The sequence below is a fragment of the Rhipicephalus sanguineus genome, chromosome 1 (assembly GCF_013339695.2).
Source record: "Rhipicephalus sanguineus isolate Rsan-2018 chromosome 1, BIME_Rsan_1.4, whole genome shotgun sequence".
NCBI classification, from domain to species: Eukaryota; Metazoa; Arthropoda; class Arachnida; order Ixodida; family Ixodidae; genus Rhipicephalus; species Rhipicephalus sanguineus.
Window position 1 is genome coordinate 251,023,916 of NC_051176.1, and position 15,328 is coordinate 251,039,243.

Sequence of the window (15,328 nt, forward strand, 5' to 3'; positions counted from 1 at the left end):
ACTATATAATACATCTTGTACATGATTACTTTCGCACATCTGTTGAAGTGAGGTCCTTGCTTCAAACATACATTGTCTTCATACAGCTGTATGATTCCACCTGTTGCATTAACATTGTGCTTGATCCTGCATGAGCGTCAATAAATGGTCCTGTGCATACCATAGAATTTTCTGTAAAAACTGAAAAACAGCTGCTGTGCACACGAGTCTAGCATGCTGGTGTTTTTGCCGCACAACATGGCAGCAGTTGTCTTAGTGTTGTGTTGCAGACTGCAATTGACCTCTGAAAGCACCTTATCGTGACCTCATAAGCGCAATAAGCCAAACACTTAGCTGAAGAACTATATATGAATATAGTATTTTACATTAGTCTGATGCAGTGCACACTTACATTGATTAAAATGAATTTCACTCATTGCTGAAAGCTTGGCTGTTTATGTTCCACTCAGTAAAACTTAAATTTCTTTGTTCCCTTGCCTCTTTTACAGTACTCTGGCTTTCAACAGACTGCAGAGAAATGTGCTGTTTGTGGACACTTGATTATGGAAATGGTAAGGACGCTATTGAGCATGTACCAGCAGGAATAAAGCTTTAACTTGGAAGAAGAATGCATGTCTTTTGTTTGATAAGCTGTTGTATGAAAGGGTCGAGCTCTTTTTCTCTGAAATTTCTGTTAAAAGCATTGGTATTCCGTTATACATAAATGTGAAATTTTGTTGCAGATTCTGCAAGCAATGGGAAAGTCTTACCATCCTGGCTGTTTTCGCTGTTGCATATGCAATGAATGCTTGGACGGGGTTCCGTTCACAATTGACATGGACAACAAGATATATTGTGTCAACGATTACCACAAGTCAGTTTCCACGTTCTTTTTAGCTGTGTTCTTCGGCATTTTATGGCATCTTTTAGCAGTGCAACTGGTTTGGCTAATAGCTTTTGCATTGAAATGTTTGAAGCTCACGCTAGTTGGTATTCTACAGTATAGTTGGTTTTGTGCTACACCACTCCTCATACTATTTCATAATTTGTGCAAACATTTACTAGGCATTACAAACATTTACTAGGCATGCAGAAACAAAGAGACATGAAAAGTCCTCATGTATTCTTGTTTCTGTTCACACGAAATGATCTTGTCTAAGGAATTAAATGGAAAGTGGGCTTTAGCTACTGCTGTGAAAGTATGCACTTTTCTAAAAATATTAAGTTGTTTTGTCACATCGCATTTATAAAACTGTCGCTTGAATAAGTAAGTCTTACTGGCCATGGAAGAGCATTGTTTTACTACTTTGTTCTCCAAAGCTTCTGTAATCGATCTTGGTGCCGTATCATTTTAGCAGTGATTCATGCTTGTACTATTTTATTCTATAACTCTGAGTACTGTGAGCCATCATACATACACAAATAGTAGTACCGGCTCTGGTATGTGATTTCTGCAAAAAGAAACTTCATGTTAGCACCAGCTTCACTCAAAAGAAAGCCTGATCACTGTAGAAAGCCAATTTCACTGAAAGCCTGTGCCTGATCACCGTATTCAGTATTATCATACATAGTATCAGTTTTCATAGGGCCATATTCCAGAATATTAGTGATTTAAAGTTATATGAGGTGCTTGTAGGTATGGATGTTATGTCGCTTGTATTTTTTTCTTTCTTTAAATACAGAAGACTCTTTGGACAGTGTTACACTTGCATATTGGCAGACTATGAACACAGAGACAAGAGCACATGGTGCCTTTAAAAGCATGTATAGCTGATACACCCATGTAGAGGCACACATTACTGTAATTCATAATGATGATAAGAGTGCTGCATTTCTTTCCATATAAGCTGTATGACAGCAGATAGCAAACAATGGGCTTCAGAGACAGTGTGAAAGAATGAAGCCACTGCAGCAGTATTCAATAAAGTACATCAATAAAGAACTAGATATATATATAACAGTATGCTTCCTAAAGCTTTTGTAAAGTGGCACAGAAACTATTATAATAACAGCTAGGAAATGTTACTTATTTTTGGACATTGTTGCCATGAGTATACGAGGAAATTGTTTCACCACATGCAGTTAGGGACCCTACGATATTATGTAGTACGTAGATCATTTGCCTTTATCTGCAGCTTTAGAGGTCCCTGCATTTCTTTTCCTTCCCAACATAAGCAATGATATTACGGCAGACATGATGACCCACAAACTTCAGCAATTGGAAGATTGTTTCATGACCCAGAATTAGTCTCTTGGGAAAGCTCGCAAACACATGCACACCCTCTCTTCCAGAGATATGTAATGAGTAAGCAGCAGTTGTTAATCCCACTTGTCCTGTCACTGCTTCTTTGACTTTACTCTTGATTTATTTTACTCTTGGACAGCTTTGTGCAGTGCAAACCTCGAAGTGTTACCATTAGAACACTGCAGGAAAATGAAAAGGTCTCTTAGATAGGCAGCTCGTTGCTGTTGCCATTGTGCCATCTGATAGGAACCAACAAGTTGACAGGCAGAGGAGAAAGTAAACTTTTCACTTCTTGTATCTTTACACATAGGTTAATTTCAAACGTTTGTTACAAATATGCCCCCTCAAAGACATTCGTTTAAAGAGCCAGTAAACAGGCTCCTACTTTTTTTACACCTCCCAAACAAGCTCGTCAGTTCGTGCAGAAGGCCGCAGCGATCACGTTTTGCGAATATCACAGTGCTGCGTGCAACTCAGGTGCTCCATTTCAGTAAACAGTTGACGTGCTCTTTTCCAGTCCTCTTTGCCAGCGAAGTGACGTAATGTTAGCCATGGGAAACTTTATGCAGCGCCGAGTCGATTTGTTCTCTGCACTACAAAACGGCGCCTTGGCCTTGCTGTAATGCAGTTTTGGCCGTGCAGTTGTCGCGTGCATTTACCTCGCCAGTGCTTCGCCTCCTTCGCACCGCAGTTCCTCACTGCACCGCTCTCACATGAGTGACACATGGAGGAAGCCTTACTCGGTTGTTGGGTGCGCACTGATGACATATGTCTTGTTACGTTACCGAAATGGACGTAGTCACGACAACGGGCTACGCCTAACCCTCTTCGCAGCGGAAAAGGGTGGGAAGGATGAGCGAGAAATTGGAACCAGCCGAAGCGGGTTGTTCTGTATTCTCTAACTTCCTTATTACAGCACTTATTCACATAATTCTTGTGGCAGCATGTTCACATTGTAAAAGTATGCAGTTATCCCTTCATCACAAATTTTGGACCGCAGGGTTGTTTACTGGCCCTTTAAGCATGTTGCTCAGGTTTCAAGAAAAGACGTCTTAAAAACGAGCTGTTGCAAACTTGTGATGATTGTCACTTAGGTGACATGTACGTATGTATTCACTCCTGCAGTACCTATTTCTATGGTTTAACTTCTTTTCATTTTTCCAGAATGTTTGCACCGAAGTGTGCGGCTTGTGGGAAGGCAATTACACCTGTGGAGGTGAGCTGTTCATTTGCTATTTGCCTTAAAGCACTATTTTCACTCGTGATATTATTCATTTCTACAGGGAACAGATGAAACTGTTCGGGTTGTTTCGATGGACAAGGATTTTCATGTGGACTGCTATGTTTGTGAGGTAATGTAAATTTTTATGGACATTTTACTCCATCTCCGTTTATGTTCATGTAACATTTAAAAATGCTTGTGCTATAGTTTGCATGAGGAGAAAGGGCAAGCTTCAGTATTATTTTTCTGCTAATAAAGCATACTCTTCAGGCCTCTCACTTCTAGTGGTGCCTCCGAACTTTCTCAAATGCAAATTTGAATGCAATGGTGGCACTCGTAGGTGTGCACAAGGTTCTTCGTTAGGGGGCCAAGGTTCACCGCAGTCCACCCCCTGTTACACAAATGAAAATGAAGCGATGACGTGCTGCTCACAATGGTCTGCCTTTGGTCGCCGAATTTCTGGGGTTAAAGGTGGGAAGTACACAGTTCTTGGAATGCAACATCAGAGGTGCTTGGTCGCCATTATCAAAATCCTGGATGGCCATATCTCCCCCCTGTGCACATGCCTATGATGGCACTTATTGCATGCTGTAGGAGTTGAGCCTTCTCTATGTAACTACTAGGTCATCAGACCGCTTATTAAAGTGACAAATTTTTATGCGTTGGTGGCATCATGCGTTCTCATTGCCCCTCTCTATAGCAGTGAACTTAAATCGAGTTATCAAATGTTCTGATTGACGTAATGAGCTTTTGCATGAATGACCCTGCCTGGTTTTGTGTTCTTACATTTCATACAGGCTAATAGGTATTATTTTTTTCAGAGCTAGCTATAGGAAAGAACTCTGTTTAAAAATCGTACAAGTGGTGCTGAAGCTATGATATTTGTGTGATTGGCACTAAAGTTATTAATAAGACATCATTGTTCTTTGCGAAGCTTGCTGCTGTTGAAGAGCTGCGTGTGGTGTTTCAGGCCCCACCGTGGTGGTCTGGTGGTTATGGTGCTTAGCTGCTGACCCGAAGGTCACGGAATCGAATCCCGGCCGCGGTGGCCGCATTTCAATGGAGGCGGGATACTGGAGGCCCATGTACTTAGTTTAGGTGCACTTTAAAGAGCCCCAGGTGGTTGAAATTTCCGGAGCCCTCCACTACGACGTCCCTCATAATCATATCGTGGTTTTGGGGCATAAAACCCCAACGATTATTATTATTATCTTTGCGGTCAGAAAGAAGGTTGGATACTTCCCACTCCAAAATAGATATACTGTTTTGTCATGTGTCTCCCTGTGTGAACACCCTTCCAGTAGATGTCCCCCTGGTCTAAAAGCTTTTGAAGTTGCCATAAGACAGCACTGCCTTCGGAATCAGTCCAAGTCATTGAAAGAAAATATTGTCAAGGGCTTAGCCAGAATGTTTTTCCTTATTATTATTGCGGGTGAGAGGTGGGAGGGTTCCGATTTCCCATTTATGTATGTTTGTGGCTGTTTGTATGTGTGCACGTATATATGTGCGTGCGCAGACACATACACCCTTTCTGGCTACGCCAACACACGGAACATTTCTTTGCAGGAGTATAAACAATCATTCATTGTGCCATCATACTAACACCACTATTGTCTTCTTGCTGCTTTTGTGGCCCACATGCTGGCGTTATACAAACAACTGTGTTAAAGAGCCTGTGTCGTAGGTATTTCGGTGTCGGCGTCGGCACTGTTGTCCATGAACGAAAAATCGTTATGGATGCAAATAATAAAAATCATGGGCTGGCTTGAATCGAACCCAAGCCTTCTGCGTGGCAATGAGGTGTTCTACCACAGAGCCGTGCTAGTGGAAACTGTTTCGGAAAAAAGCCCTATACAGGCATCACGAAGTGCAAAGAGTTGTGTTTACACATGCATTATTGCGTGGCAGAAGCATAGAATTGCACCATGGTGCCATGCCATGTGAATTGTGCAACGAGTGGGTGGTTTAAAGGCCCACCCATTACAAATTGCTCAGGCATAATTAATCATCAGGAGCAGCAATAGCACCAACAAAGTGTGCAGCTGCATAGGTGCACATATTGCCTTACGGACGTGCAGTGGGTACTTTGCTAATTTGCAAAGGGATGAATTACGGCATAGTTGGCACTTTGCAACTGTACTTGCATCTTGCATGCAAAAAGAATGTTATGTGGACAGGCGTTCCTTTCCTTGCGGCATGGTAAAGGTGTCTACTGAGCAGTGAAGCCTGGCAAGCGAATGACAAGTCTATGCGGACGGCGCTTGTTCACACCATCGGGTTCTACTCTTTGAGGCAAAGCTCTAGCATCCTCCAAGTTTTTGGTCTATCTAGTAATACCTTTCGGAATCCCAAACACTGCAGGATAGCTGGCGCTCAGTGAAATACCTAGCATAAAATTGATTTCCATAGTGCATGGAATCTGCATAGTGAACTACTTTATTTCGCACCTTTGTTTGGTCCTTTGTAGATTTTGAAGTCTACATAATTTGACGTGCAAGATCACACTGTAGTGCTTATTTACTGCTCAAATATTCCCTAGTTGCATTCTAAGTGTAGTGTTGTTTACTGGCATTTCAGGAGTGCAGCCTGCAGCTGACAGATGAGCGGGATAAGCGTTGCTACCCACTGGACGGCCACTTGCTGTGCCAGGGTTGTCATGTGCGGAGGCTGCAGGCACAGGGCTCTGCTGCTCGAGGGGAGCCACCACCTCAGGTGAATAGCTAACGTGGAGTCCCAGATGAAGTCATTAACCTGTAAGACGTGCAAAATACAAACCTTGTGCCTCTTAAAACCACCACCAGCAGGTCAAAGGTTTAAGGTCACTTAATGCCAGTTCTGCCATCACAACTTTTTGACATTTCAGTATCATCTGACACATGTCCCAAGATTGTGGCACCAGAGAAACTGTCATATCTCAGTCTGATGGAAATGAAACTTTATTTCTTAAATAAGAAATAGCATGTTTAGTTTGATGCAGAAAGTCTTGAAAGGATTGCGTGAGTGAATGCACAGTAGCGAAATGCCTTGAAGGAGCACTGACATCAAATTTACGCATGTCAACATTTTTGCATCAACCAGTAGTTATCGACCCTCTAGTTATGATTCGTGATTAAAAAAAATGCAGCGAAGGTACGAAAAATTATCTGTTATATTGATTATTGTGATCAGTACCTAGCATGATTCAAAATGGGTGGCAAGCCCGCCAATTTGTAGCGCTGGCAGCCCTGCCTCGCGGTCACCTCCAGACCATGCCCAATTGACCATGGCCACAGAAGGAAGTGACGTGAGGTTCAGCTGACATTTAGCCTGCTAGGCGCACACGTGCGGTCATGTCGTTGTCACCAGCATCGCCATCAGCAGCATCGACAAGTTATGAAGACAATGTTCCTGAATTGGGAATCGATGCGATTCTTCGCAAATCATATTCGCTTTGACCCTTCGCAAGGCAGCAATTCAGAAACTGATGCCGTTCCAAGCAGCGACGAGAAGGCGCCCGGGGACGCACACTTGGGCTACACTCGCTGGTAGATCGCAATTAGTAGCTGTAATAGATAATTTTAGCATTAGGAGTTTGCGGAATATCGAGTTATCAGATGATGATATGCACATCTGGTGACGCTTTGCACAACCACAATGATAGATACGTACGTTTCTTTGTTTTTGCTGATTGTCCGTGACAAAAAGGGTTTAACAAAGCAACACATTCAGAATTACATTGCTGCCGCGAATGTACACACAGATGTAGAATACGCTAGGTTTGTACAATAACAATTCTATGCTTGTCAGGTTCTTCTTTGCACCGCTAGATGGCGCCACCTATCTGGCCCTTCACGTTTACGGCTACGGTAATCCGGTATCAGCAGACGACAAATCACTCGAAGCGGCATGAGGATCAGGCATGAGGAGTGACGACAGCCACATGGCATGACAGGGTTTCCAGGCGTCGGCGTCGGCGCCACGCTAAGAACACTCAGATTGCAGCCGTCATTGTTACTAGCGCACCGTCACTCAAGATGGTATGTGCCACACCGAACACATCACAGTAATGCCGATGTCACAGGATGCTGAATGCCCCGTGGAGCTTTCGTACGCTGTTTGCCCTCAAAATAAAATAACTTCCAGGTGATGGACGTCATTAAAATATGGTCAAAAATACTTATGCATACCGAGCAATCGAATGAAGGGCACATCTCGAGCTTGAAGTTTTATGTCAGTGCCCCTTTAAGCCCAGTAAATCCACAGTGATGTCTCATAAATATGTATGCCTTACCTGCTGCCAAGTAACCTTTATTTTTCACTAGTTTTGAACCATGTGTCAATATCTACTGTGCACAAGCAGCCTTGTGCCCATTGCTCAGCTTTTATATGTGCTCTTTTTCTTTTTATAACTCCATCGATGAGTTTTTTTCTTTTTCATTTTTTCAATTGTACGATTTTCGACACTCCTTAAACTTGACATCCTGAATAAAAAATACACCCCCTACAGTAACTATAGTAACTTTATCTTTTACATGCAACAAACCTCATCAAGTTCAGTGCAAAATTTGCTGAGAATAATGATTTCTCCATTGCCATGTATTTAGATGGAAGCCCCCAGCTGAAACTTCCTCTTAAAATGTCATCTGGCAGTCCCTAGAGAGCTCTGTTACCAGGTTTGGGCATTTAAACAGACAAACATATCGAATAAGACTGTCCGAAGAGTACTATGCCGGTGTATGCTCCGGAAACATCTCAAAATTTAAACAAAAGCCATTGCTTTCGTCTTGTAAGAAGAGAGACTCTCCACGACAGCAAGGTGCCACTGGTGCTGCTTCAGCAGCTTAGAAAGTGTAAGCATCAACGCAAAAGGCTGACAGATTTTCATGAATGCGCATTATAAAAGCACCAAGCAGCAAGAAGGTAGAGGAAACAAGAATGAGACAGGGGTCATGACATCTCTTATATGGTACTGTGCACACACACGAAACACTGGACGAGAGAATAAGGATGCAGCATTCTCGTCCCGTGTCTCGTGTTTGCACTGAGTACCATAATGAATGATTTGTTCCAACTTGCCCAACTCGCAACTTTGTCGACTCATGACATCTCTTGGGTGCCCAGTTCCACTATGGGAGCAAGTGGGGAAGGAATGTCCCTTCTGCCACAGATGGCATCTCCTCATTATTAACATGCTTCTGTGCATTACACTGCTATGTTGCAGTGAAGCTTACAAGAGCAAATCAGTCATTATGGAGTGCAAACAAGACCATTGATGTACAACCCATCCGTACTTTGAAACACACAACTTGCTCATTTTTTCTCCGTGGGATGTACTAACTCCCTTTATATTTAATGCCTCGTTTCATGGCATTGGCCAGAACAGTGCCGTTTCATAGACATGAATATGAGAAGTTCCTCCTCAAAACAAGCAAGTTACAGAAACCAAAAGTGGTTTAAATTTGACGGTAATGTGAAGCATATCTAAATTTCTTTCAGTTTAAAAGAACTTCCATTCAGAATTGGTCAATTACCAGTTGAAAAGCTCACTAAAAAAATTAGTTTTGAAGAAACAAGCGAGTGAAATCGTGGACCTGCTTGAATCAAAGCAAGCCAGATCCACTTTTAAACTATGCACATGCTCCGTGAACACCTTGTAACCAGGACAACCAGCATAGCCACCTCCAGTGCTCCTGTTGTGGCTTAATGGCAGCTTTTGTCATCCTACAAAGGACGGTACGAAGGAATAAACATTTGTCTGGTTAATTATCTCGCACTGCATTTCCTTCCGCCCCACCTTCCATCTAGCTCGATGCCGTGCCTGCATATGTGCTGCAACAATTTGCATGATGCTTCACCTACTTTATAGTGCACTATCAGAATTCAGCATTGTGCTTAGGCATTCCAAGTTACATTACCAGTGAAGGCCTCTGCATTTTTTGACATTACCAGTGAAGGCCTCGCATTTTTTTTGTGGTCATGAATAACCTGTTGGCTGAAATTTCCACTATTGTGTGCTAAGGCTTAAAGAACTGAACTGTGGTCACAAAATTATCCAGAGCCTTTTGCTTGGCAGATCTTATAGCCCCTGTATTATCTTCAAAATTTAATTTAATCATATAAACAACTCGGCATCATTTTCATTGGTTACAATAGATAAGGAGGTGGTTTAGGAGTTAAACTAAAAACAATACCCAAGTATGCAAGTTTGATATGGAAAAACAGAGAGAGAGAGAGAGAGAAAGCGCTTTAATTGCACCTGTCAGAGAGTATCGGTGATAGAACTTGTGACTACTTCAGCACACAATGGTGGCATGTTGTCATTATTTAGGCACTTTTACCGTTAATGTCATTGTAAATAAAAAAAAAATGATGGGTGCTAGAGTTTAAGGTACAGCTGTAGAGATGGTGATGGATACAGACCTTTCTAGTCTGAATGTTTTTGGTCAACTGTAAAAACATAAACAACTTTTTTATCACGTACATCTGTGCACAGAGATGTTAATGCATGATGAGACTCGTATTAGGTTGTCTTGTACATAACGCCACTTACAATACAAGACTTGTTTTCATAATATTGCCTTTTAGCAACGCAGCAGTTCTGCTACCATCCACTCAACTGGAAAACTTCTGCATGTTGTGAAAAATTAGTCAGATGTTTGTAAATGTCCAATCATTCAACAGTTCTCTTCCCCCAAAAATTGTTCATTGGTCCAGGACTTGACAATAATCTTGCGCCCGGCTCAGTCACAGCTGTTATTGGTTTGTACCGGTCACCGTTGGCACCTATGTTTGTCCACTCCTGCGGATACAGAACGGTGCAAGAACCGCAACTGTGATGCCAACATTGTCGCCTGTTCTCAAAACCAAGTGACCACACATGGAGTATTTGTGCCCACACCTGGTTTTTCTCTTTAGCTTAACAGTCTATATCAGTGCAGAATGCATATAATGTGAGGGTTGAGTCCCTTTGGCATCACTTTATCTCAATTGACATCTTTTGGAGGTGATGACACCCACAGAAGTGGCCCTTGCAAATCTCTTGGCAGCAGAGACTTTTCCTGCAGCCAGGCATGTTCTTCTCCTCATCATAACACTTTGAACAGAGGGAATGCAGAGAAACGGCGTATTGTGAGCTGTTTGGCTGCTCTTCAAGTTGAATACGAGCTGTTGTTGTAGCATCACTTCCATTGACGGCGTTTGGACCTCACATGTTGGCTACTCATGTACCCACTCATTCTCAAGACCACAGAGCACCGTTTACGTCAGCTCGGTGGTTTACGTTTGTGACATTCAGATGTAAACAGCCAGAGGCCCATTGTTCGTGTATTGCTTTGGCCTTGATATTGCTGTCAATTTTGTTCTCCTCTTGCTAGTGATATGGAAAAATTCTTGACTGTTATTTTTGAACTGGGAAGTACTATGCATGCAGTACATGCCCTTTGCTATGCTTAATACTTTTGAATAATGCAAATATATTTTATATACAGATAAACCTCGATATAACGAGCTTCAATACAGTTACAACTCAATCTAACAAAACCCCGATTTTGTGAAGTTCCTGATCTCATGAAGAAATTTTACGTTCCCCGGCAGATGTCCATAGGGTTGAATGTTGTCATCAACCCCAATTAACGAACTTGGCCACCAAACCTGAAATAATGAAATTTTTCCTGAAGTAGCTGTGTAAAAAAAAGCGGTGTTTTCCTTCTAATTTTGGCACAGATGGGTTTTTCTTCAAGCATCTGCCCTAATGCTGTTGCATCACAGCGTCTAAGCGCCCTAGCTTTATTTTGACAAGGCTGCACATCGCACCCATGCACGGAACAACAGACCCGATAGACGGTAGCGCTCTTCTGACCAAATGGCACCAAGGGCAGCGGTGGTCGCTTTTGTAATGCCTCAGTTTGTGCAACAGATAGCACTGATCATCTCCTCACAACTTTCTCGCTCAACCTGCTCGAACAACCACTGCATTCATTCACCGTGCCTCTGCATTTCGGTAGCCTGTCATAGCTTCACTAGTCCGTCTGCCTGGCCTCCATCGCCTCAACATGGAGCCCCCCATGTCCAGGCAACATGAGAGGCCCCATGTTCGCACTGCCCTTGGGCTGGCCTCACGGTTTTTTCATATGCTCAGGCGTGGGTTCTCGGCAAAAACAATGCCGTGGTAGTTTTTTAGGTGTCCCTACGTTATAATTTTAGATATTGAAGAACCGAAAAATCCCTTTCTCGATGTTTCGAACTTCCAGACTCAAATAATTCTAGCGTGGTCATCACTTCATTAAATTGAGTCTCAGCTGTATAATGAAATTCTTAATATACTGAAGGAAAGAAGATTACTTTTAAGGGCTCGTTTTTCTTTGTTAGACATAATATTAATGAGAACTAACAGACAGTAATGCCAAGGAAAGTATAGGGGATGTCATTTGTAATAATTGGGATATAAATGTGAAGAAAGTAAAGTGGACGAAAAGATAACTTACCACCGGCAGGGACCGAACCTGCGACCTTCGAATAATGCGTCTGATGCTCTCGGACGCGTTATTCGAAAGTCGCAGGTTCGGTCCCTGCCGGTGGCAACTTATCTTTTCGTCCGCTTTACTTTCTTCAGATTTATATCCCAATTATTACAAATAACATCTCCTATATTTTCCTTGGCATTACTGTCTGTTAGTTCACATTAATATTAATATACTGAAGTATTTCACCTTTCAGAACTTCATATCCATAGAACACCATGTATTTTGGACCTTAAAGTAACGAAGCGTGTTTATCTGTAATTTCAATATGAAGAAATGTCAGTGCTGCCACAGAGGAAGGCTGAGACTATAAATTGGAAGTTCTTCTGTGGTTACTGGTCATATGGTTGAGTGATTCTGGTTGTCACCTTGCTTTTATGTGATTTTAGACAGCAGCTCTTTTGTTTTTGTGGCGTGTGACGGTTATCGACGTTGCACGTTCATTGAAGCGAGTGGAAAGCAAGTGGTTTGTTTCAGTGAACACGATAGCGTTGGCATCACACAACTCCAGGCAACACCCAATGTTTGATTAAAAGTCGCAGCGGCAGAACAGGCATAGCTCCACTTATTCCATTTTGCCACAGTGCGTTTGGCTTGCGTTTCTTTCGGGTTCACACATGACATTTGGCCACTGTGAAGAGGTCTTTGCCAATGCAGCATCAAGCCGCGAGAAAATATTTTTCATGATAAAAAATTAGTTTTTTGTACTGCTGTATTGTTCAATCATTCTCCCGGCACTTTCCATGCAAAAAAGAAGCCTTTTGCAACTATACTTTGCTTGAAAAGGCCGAATTTCAATTTAGCGAAGTTTCAGTATAACAAAGCAAATTGAGATTTTATCAACTTGGTTATATTGAGGTTTAACTGTATATAAAATGTATTGCTCATTTCAATTGATAATGCTTCTTTAACCAGCGATGCCAGTTTGTGAAGCTTTTTTTTTTTTATGGTGAATGAACTCTATGCGTTTTATTGGAGCCCTTGAGAATATGCACTTATGTTCTGAAGTTTGAGTTGTAAGCAGAAGTATGATAAGAATGATTGTTAAACTTGAATGACGCTTTCTCGTTTGTTTCTATTATTTTCTTTTAGGGGGCACAAGCACAGATTGTATGGAATGGAGCACAGCTACATTAGGCCTTGGTATATTTCTCTCTCAGGTAAGCAGTCATAGTAGCTCTTTTATTCTTTATGCACATACTACAGTGAAATCTCGGTATAACGAACTTCAGGGGACCGCGGAAAAATGTTCGTTATTCTGAAAGGTCGTTATAGTGAAAGCCCAAAGATTTACCATAACAATAGAATTTCAGTAACGCAAACGTCCTACCTTTGCAACGGTACGTCCTTGAACTCGTTTCTCACAACAATGCACACGTGAACGTCAGACAAGGCACGTTTATTTGAAATAGTCCGTGATCGTTTTTTTGACGGGTGCAGCACAAACTCTGCGTCACGAACGATTCTAGACCGTCCGCATTTTTATCCGCCGCTTCGGTCGCTGTTCCGCTTTTTTCTATGAATATGCGGAGTTTCCTCAAGTAGTCCAACGCATCTGTGGCCGACACGGACTCGTCGCGATCTTCGGGTGCTACCGTGACATCGTCGTCCATGTCATCGCTGCAATCCTTTAAGGCCCAACTGCATGCACGCGAGTTTTGAGCGACGGCCGACAGGATTTGCTGTCGCGGAGGGCCATCCATCGCCGTCGCTTGTCGCAGGGGTGCAATCGCGAAACGATGCTATTTGCGATTCCACACGGCTGGCTGATCGCGCTGATAACGCGGACGGACCGTCGTTCTGACCACTGGCCAAGCGCGAAAAGCACGAAAGGCATTGGAATCTGAAATAGAATCGTTCCGCGATAGCATCCCAGGTTTCTGGAAAGCCAGAAAACACCGCTTGTCGCCCGGAAGTGAGCATAACGATATCCAACAACATGGCAGCATCTCTGACCCTTGCTTCGGTTGCAATTTGCTCGTGATGCTTCCAATCGGCGCGTACTTCAAGGAATGCAAGTTATAAACTACCTTATTTACAGCCCCATCTCACGCGGAGAGCGAGGCAGCGGCCGTATTTTGTCGTTATTTATGATCGACGGTTCGTTTTGATGTTTCGGTGGTAGCTTGCTGCAGTGGTGGTAGCTTGCTGCAATGTCAACATCGTCGTCGTGTGAGGTAGCCCTTCTCCCTGCGAAGCAACGACGTGAGGCGCTGCGGCTTTTCTTAAACGTTCTATGACTGCAAGAGGAAACGTTGTCGAATTGCGCCTCGTGGACTAACCCCAACATAACGCAGTTTGCAAAGTGCGACGTAGCGTAGGCAGCGTACGCTTCCGGGCGCCCCATGGGATCACAGCAGATACTACTGCCGCGGTTAAACATAAGATTGCGAAAAAAGGAAGTCCCGAAACGCTTTTATGGCATCTTTATCTCAAACAAGACAATAATAAATTTGGCATGTTGTCATTCATCTACTCTCTAATTCTTTTTCGTAATTTGCCTGCGTGAGCGCAATAGTTTTCAATCGAGCAGCGCGACGGAGCCCGTTTGTCGCAGTCGCCTTCGCTCGAAAGTCGCGTGCTATGCATGCGGTTGGGCCTTTACAAAACCTGATGCGTTGTCGCCTCCGCAACGAAGGGGGAAAAAAAAAAAGTTCTCCGCCCGCGTCTTTCTCACTGATCTCCACTCAGTGGTCTTTCTCCTCCCGTGCCATCTCAGGTTTTAGCGGGAGGGCGTCCGCTCTTCGCGCTGCGTCGTCTGCTACCTTACAGCTCCGACTGCCATGACCGATACACTGAAATCTAAGAATCCTCGCATTTCGGGATATAAGTTCGTAGTACTGAGGCGTTGTTAAGATTACACGGGAATTAAATAACGATCGTTATTCTGAAATGTTCGTTAATCTGAAGTTCGTAGTAGTGAAATATTTTTACATTGAAACTATAAGCAGTCGGCACGGGATTTCTTAAAAGTTCGTTAATTTGAAATGTTCGTTAATGTGGTGTTCGTTGTAACGAGATTTGACTGTATACTACTTGTTGCAGTTTTCAATACATATCTTTGAATCCATAAAACAGAACATTATTTCTATTATAAGTCTAGTAGCTTTGGTGGTAAAGCAGTTATTACTGGCTAGGTAAGCTTAGAGTGCTGATTAGATTTCTACAAAGTAAATGGTAAACGTAGTTTTGCCTGTGTTCACTGTAGGCTATTACTTAGTACTTTCTTACTTCATGTTGTTACCTAATACGTCTTAGAAAAATTGGTTATAGCTATGATTTTTATATCTGCAGTGTATGCCAGGTGTTGCATTAATATTCAGGGTGATCAGCAACCATTGGAATGGTTTCTGATCACCCTAGAATCTTGTTCTTCACAATAAG

At 42.7% G+C, this 15,328-nt stretch overlaps 1 protein-coding gene across 2 annotated transcripts in view; it reads left to right on the top strand.

Moving 5' to 3' along the window:
- Positions 1–15,328, top strand: part of LOC119377573 (Wilms tumor protein 1-interacting protein homolog) — a 107,572-nt gene that overhangs the window by 85,356 nt on the left and 6,888 nt on the right. Inside the window, exons 4-9 of one of the 2 annotated variants that reach the window (XM_037646977.2) lie at positions 489–551; positions 723–853; positions 3,389–3,440; positions 3,508–3,576; positions 6,024–6,158; positions 13,037–13,104. In XM_037646977.2, coding sequence (XP_037502905.1) covers positions 489–551; positions 723–853; positions 3,389–3,440; positions 3,508–3,576; positions 6,024–6,158; positions 13,037–13,081 — 495 coding nt within the window. In that variant the 3' untranslated portion in view covers positions 13,082–13,104. The remainder of the gene's footprint in view (positions 1–488; positions 552–722; positions 854–3,388; positions 3,441–3,507; positions 3,577–6,023; positions 6,159–13,036; positions 13,105–15,328) is intronic. The other variant, XM_037646982.2, reaches the window with a different exon arrangement.